Raw genomic sequence first — 6,319 nt, forward strand, 5'->3', positions numbered from 1 at the left:
GAATACGGCCCCTGATGTTCACTTTACCCATAAGAATTAAATAATCATAAATTTTGAATAGTTAGCGAGATCAGGGCTGTATCAAAGATGATGTGGTCATGTTCTAATACTGTTGTCGTTAACACAGATGTTTTACGGATGAAATGATCAGGAATCACGAATAACTTGTCAATCCAGCCACAGTAATGTTGGACAGAACACATTATTATACAGTAGTGTTAAGTCACAGAAGTATAATGGTAAACTTGTAAATACATATTCACCTTATGTTTGAAATGTTTTATTGGTCGAAAGATGGACTAAATTAAGCGTGGTCAGAAAAACACCAATAGCAATATAACGGTACCACACCTCTTGTCATGATTAACTAATCCTTGTTCCATTTATATAAGACATCAAAGCATTCTTTTCGAAGAGAAAAAAACAATAGAAAAGAACATACCAGTTGCCTTTATTAAGGACATTTTGTAAAGCACGGACAATAGACTATTCACTAAAACAATCATGGCGGTGGATAGTAACCTGCAGAGAGGTTCAGATATTGCTCGCATGATTTGGATTGTGGGATCACCGCTTATTTTTACCGTTGGAGTTTTTGGTAACATCATGACAATTATTGTACTTACCAGTAAACGGATAAAACAGACATCATCTACCATTTTTCTGGCATTTTTAGCAGCCGCAGACTTGTTTATGATAAGCTTGATATTGCCTAGATGGTGGTTAATCTATCTGTTCCGTTTTGATGTCCGTCATATTCACGACATTGTGTGCAAAGTTCAATTTTTCTCCTCTTACTTCAGTGGTGGCTACTCGGCAGCTCTATTGGCAGCTGTTACAATCGAGCGCACCTTATATACAATTAGACCTTTCAAAGTAAGAACAATATGTACAGCCCGTATTGCGACGATCATTTCTGTTGTTCTCGCGCTAATTTTATGTGTGATTCATGGACATATTCTTTTTGGTATAACCCTTCATGAAATAACGTACGACGAGGCGTCAAATAACACGATGTTGTTTGCTTTAGATTCAAACGAGCGTTTCTCAAACACGTGCCAAAAATTGCTGAATCAGTTTAACGATGCCGAAAGTGACGCCGATGCCAAGATGAAATTCATGCCAGAAGATGAGTGTGAAGGTTTATTTAATTCAAGTGTTCAAGAAAGGTCAGTTAACTCTGTTGTGAACAATGTTTCAAATAAGGTAAGAAAAATCAAAGTATGCTGGTATGATAATTCAAGATATGGGCATTATTTTTCTGAAAAACATCAGATTGTAGCGACAGTTTGCTACTTGATTATTTCTGAGATAATATTCTTTGTTGGCGGTGTCATTATTGTAAAACGTTTACATAAAAACAAGAACTTACGTATGCGAATGAAGACCAAATATACACAAACCTCGGATTGTAAAGCAACACTTGACAATCGAGCTACACAGATAACATTGACATTACTTTTAGTTAACATCGTCTTTGTTTTTACAACATCACCTGCATATATATTTCTGATGGGAAAGTCAAGCTGGGTTGATGAAGATACCGGAATGACAGCAGCACAAGAAATCACATGGGCAGTTGTAAATATATTATTATGCACAAATCATGCAATTAATTTTATCTTGTATTTTCTGAGTGGGTACCGATTCCGTCGTCAAGTGTTAGAAAGGTTTAGATGCACGAAATGCGGTACAAGTGTCTCCCTAAATCAGCCTAAACTTTCTTCCGTATCAAATAGTAATGACATTAATTTTACTGAATAATCAAATTTGTACTTTTGCTTCTATTTTGGAAGAATTTTGTAGTGTTGCTCTTTTTCATATTTATATTTATAGATCTTCTAATATGTAATGGTTTGTATAATTTCCAATTTTATTTGCTAAATTATTTACGGGTAAACGCTTTTCTATACCATACCAGTTTTAAGACATCTCATACAATTGTCAGTTAAAATAATTATATTCTACGTTTTGTACGTAGATTATATCTGGTGCGGTGCGTGTGTGTACGTGCTTGTGCGTCCCCGCGCGCGTGTGTGTGGACCTTAGATATGTCCTACGTTGATATTTTGTATTTTGATGGTAATTTTGACGGTTTAACAAAGGTGTTTAAGCCGAATTAATACTAACTACTTTACTTCAAATATATATTAAGCAATTTGAACGAACATAAACATTGTTTTAACCAAAATGTTTATGTATCAGATTTTTGCGACGGACGCGCCCTCAGGCGCGTTCAGAGCTATGTCATCTACAGATGGGATCTCGTAGGCAACAATCACGCAATGTGTCCTCAACCGAATAACAGCCCACGAAACAGAACATGAATTTGATCCTATGAAACTCCCATACTTCGTCGGGATATCTTAAAAAACTTCAATATTTAGCCTTTTCAATTTCAAATTAAGTTATCCAAGTTAAAATATAAACGTATTTGATTGATAAAAACGATGTAGCCCCGTAGTATTATTGCGCAATTATGCAAATAACTGCTGAAACGATTTACCGCTGTCGAAAAAGTAGGACAGCAAATTATGCTATAATTAAGGAGTAAGCTCAATAATTCATAGAAATTATAAGCAGGAAATAAATATTTCCCCATTAAACAAAACATTTTTATTAACAGGTGACTTTAGAATAACTCGCGCATTAATAAAAGAAGAACTCTATCGTGACTCATACCGCGGGTTTAGCTGAATATCCAGCAGTTATTAATAAATTAGACTACAGTACAATGGTTAGTATTATAAATATCTATTTTTGAAAATGCATGTAACAAGGGAGTTTTTCAACACTTTACCACCATGTAGTCTTACATGGTAATCTTTATTGAAGGAAGTTATAATATCAGTTCTACTTCCGATTCTTGTGTTTTGTTTACATAGTTTTCTAGGTCACGATATGAGTTAACCTGCTATGAGATTATAATAGCCTTCGACCAGAGGATAAACACTATTCTAAAGATAGATTAGAACATCATCTGTGCTGACTTTCGGACGAGTGTAATAAACCAGCGGATACTTCTTACTTTGTTAACATGCAATACTTTAAGAAATTCTATACAATTGTAAGAAGCAAACAAGTTGAAAATGGAACTTAGTGTGAAATTGAAAGGGACAACTAAACACTGTAGTGCTTAAGTGACGTAAATGAAAAAACAATCTAAACAATACACCATTTATTGCTGATGATTTTAACTAAACATATTTTTAATGAGACATAAGCAAGAGAAGTAAAAATAAAAATGACTTATATTTTATTGTCTACTTGCCACTATGATATAACACGAAGCAATTCTAATTAACATTCTCACATGTATAATGTATTATGCTTGAAGTTTATTTGCATGGTTTTATTTTAGAAATATTTCGTTGACAGTTTTTTTTCTATTTACATATCATTTCCTGGAATAAATCGATAAGAACACTGATTTACAAGTTTGACCAGAGTTTTTAGGCACAAATTTCATTCTGTATTTAAAAATTTGGACTTGTTCTGCTTGAAAGTAGAAAATCTGAATTATATCAGATTGGGACACATAAAATATATTGCTCTACAAATCTCGAACTTGTATGGACAAATTTTCTCTGTTATATCTTTTATGTTTTTTTTTTCTCTCCGGTTGCATGTCCGTCGCATTCAGTGCTGCAGCACTTTGATTTACTTTGTGACGCTGAAGCTACGGTAAATAAATCAGTGAACCAGAAACGTCTATTACAGTTTAAAATCATTCTAGAGAGACTACAAAACCTGATTCTATTAGTTACAGATATGTCTTTTTCTGTTATGAAGGATGAGCAGATATTGATACGTTCTTATTCATTCCCGTCGACAAGAACGAATGTTATTGTACGCCAGTACGTCCGTCCCGTCTGTTTGTTAATTTGTCCTTCTGTTGTCCATCGTCACTCCTGATCCGTATCTAAGACTAAATGGCCAACTTAAAATATGAGCAAGACAGCGAGGCTTACCAAATGTCATTTTCCATGAAAATTATAACTATAGATATAGATTATACCAAATTTGTTTATTTTCATTTTTTCTTACAAAAACTTCATTATGTGATGTGTATGTACCATTTAGCTTTTCAAAAATTAATATCATTTTCAGCTTGAGTCAATGATAGGGTGCGTGGACGATTTGCTCATTCAGATAACGCTCTCGGACAACGACCTTTCATGTTTCTAATTTTTACTGTTTCTTACTTAACAGTTTAAAATTAGTTTCAGTTAAATAGACTGATAGAAAACTAAAATTCGGCCATGGCATAGTATTATATTCTATGCACTACAATTGAACGCGTTGTACTGCTTTCATGATCACGTAAATATAATTTGCTTGAACAGAAAGCTTCCTGGGCAGTCAACATTCATATTTTCTTTAATAATTCTATAATTATATTCCATAAATATCTAGTTCAACCATAAAGCAAGAAATGTTATCTTTGTTTCTTTTCCTTTAAATAGCTTTTAATATATCATTGATTTTGAGGTATAAATATATCTCAATAAAATAAGATTAATATAGAAAAGATGTAAAAATGTGATAAGGTATTCCTCGTCCTTATTAGGAACATTCAGACCTCGCTCTCTGTCCTAATCTATTTCGTTATATCTCCAAAAACTTTTCCGAGAAATTGCGATTTGAACGCAAAAGTAATATGATACTTTGCCTAATCATAGAAGATCTTTTCGCCTACCTGACGCTATTTCATTAACGGTGACCTGTAGGCGTAGATAAAACGAAAATTAGACTCCGTATAATTAAATACAGTATATACAATAAACTCGGAAATATTACCTTCTTATTAGTACCAAGCCACATGAGACAAAGAATATAAAAATTGAACACAAGACAGAAATTCCATTTGTTATTTCTTCATTTCATAGAAATTGCTCAGCACCCTTTATATTTACTGTTAAATGTGTTAATTGTTTGGGAAAAATTAAAATATGTCACTGTCTCGGCAAACTGAATAACATTTTTCTTCCCGTGATCCTTCCAGTCAGTTTCTCTTTAAAGTAATTTCGAAGTTTGCATAATGATAAATATAGACATAAAAGATGAAATTTGACATCGTCATTCGGACATTGAAATGAATGTGACTTCAGTATAAAATCAAAATCAATAGCGATTGATACATGATATATATGAAATAAACAGCAGAATTAAAACTTTGCACGTGCATAGAATATGACAAAAAGGTGAAAAATAAGGTGTCCTATTTAATTTTTAAGTTTAATTAAATGTGTCATTTAGAATCATTAGATTTGAACTGTTGTATATAGTCGTTTTAACGGCAGATAACATTAACATAATTTTGTATAATGTGAATTTTACATTTGTTTTTTTCCACGTTTTATTCATGGTCACAATACTAAAATTCATACATTTAAAGAATAATTGCAATAATTGAAAGAACTTAATGTTATTAATCCTATAATCATCTGATGTAAATTTGAGTTGTTAAAAGATGTGACACATGTTTTCATTTACTCATTCTGTTTTAAGATATAGTGAAGGCGACACTGTCACATTTGATGAAACGGAGTTTACATTTTTATAATAGGCGTCCCCGATTAGACACTTTGTTCAGTAACTTTTTGAATTGATTATAATTGGTTATCTATTCGAATTTGACTTCAGATTTAAAAAAAAGTCTGGAGAATGAGAGTAATCCTGTGGAAGCAATGAAACAAAAATATAAAATGAAAATATGAAGACTCGGTTTAATTAAGTTTCTTATTAGGGATAAAAAAATTCATGACCCCTAGCACCGGCTTAAACTTTATTCACAGCATTAAGTTATTCCTTAACTAAGACAATTTTTCGTTTCTCTAATTGATTTCCTTCCCCAAGACAAATAATTAATTCACTTTAGCGATATAGAAATATATAGCAAATCACTTAACAGGACAATAATTTATCTGCTTCAATATTTTTCTATTCGACAATTTTTGTTAAGAAAATCCTTCCTATGCGCACCTAACTCCTCCCAATGTCCAGTAACAACTTTTCAGAAAAATATGTATAAAAAATGTACATGAAAAATCTTTCAGGTGCTTTAACGATAATGGTATCTAAGAGAAAAAAAATTAATTGGACTAAGGATTAGAAATGCTAATGAGACAGGGCAAAAGGAACCAATAGAAATGATCGTACAAAATGTAAGATTCCAATAACATTTCTTCTCTCGAGTCTAACGTCTATCTGAGTGATTTAAATAAGAACCATTTTCATATGATGTAATGACAAAGTCAAGACAGTAAACCAATTTATAAGTAATTTATTTTCTGTTTTTACATTATTGTATATAGCG

At 32.3% G+C, this 6,319-nt stretch overlaps 1 protein-coding gene across 1 annotated transcript; it reads left to right on the top strand.

The window, feature by feature from the left end:
• Nucleotides 1-504: 504 nt before the first annotated feature.
• LOC132729268 (uncharacterized) lies at nt 505-1,764 on the top strand. The gene has a single exon (XM_060714990.1). It carries the CDS (start codon nt 505-507, stop codon nt 1,762-1,764), a length of 1,260 nt encoding a protein of 419 aa, XP_060570973.1.
• The last annotated feature ends 4,555 nt before the right edge of the window (nt 1,765-6,319 follow it).

This window comes from Ruditapes philippinarum, unplaced genomic scaffold (assembly GCF_026571515.1).
Source record: "Ruditapes philippinarum isolate M1 unplaced genomic scaffold, ASM2657151v2 ctg8112_1_1_1_1, whole genome shotgun sequence".
In the NCBI taxonomy this organism is placed as follows: domain Eukaryota; kingdom Metazoa; phylum Mollusca; class Bivalvia; order Venerida; family Veneridae; genus Ruditapes; species Ruditapes philippinarum.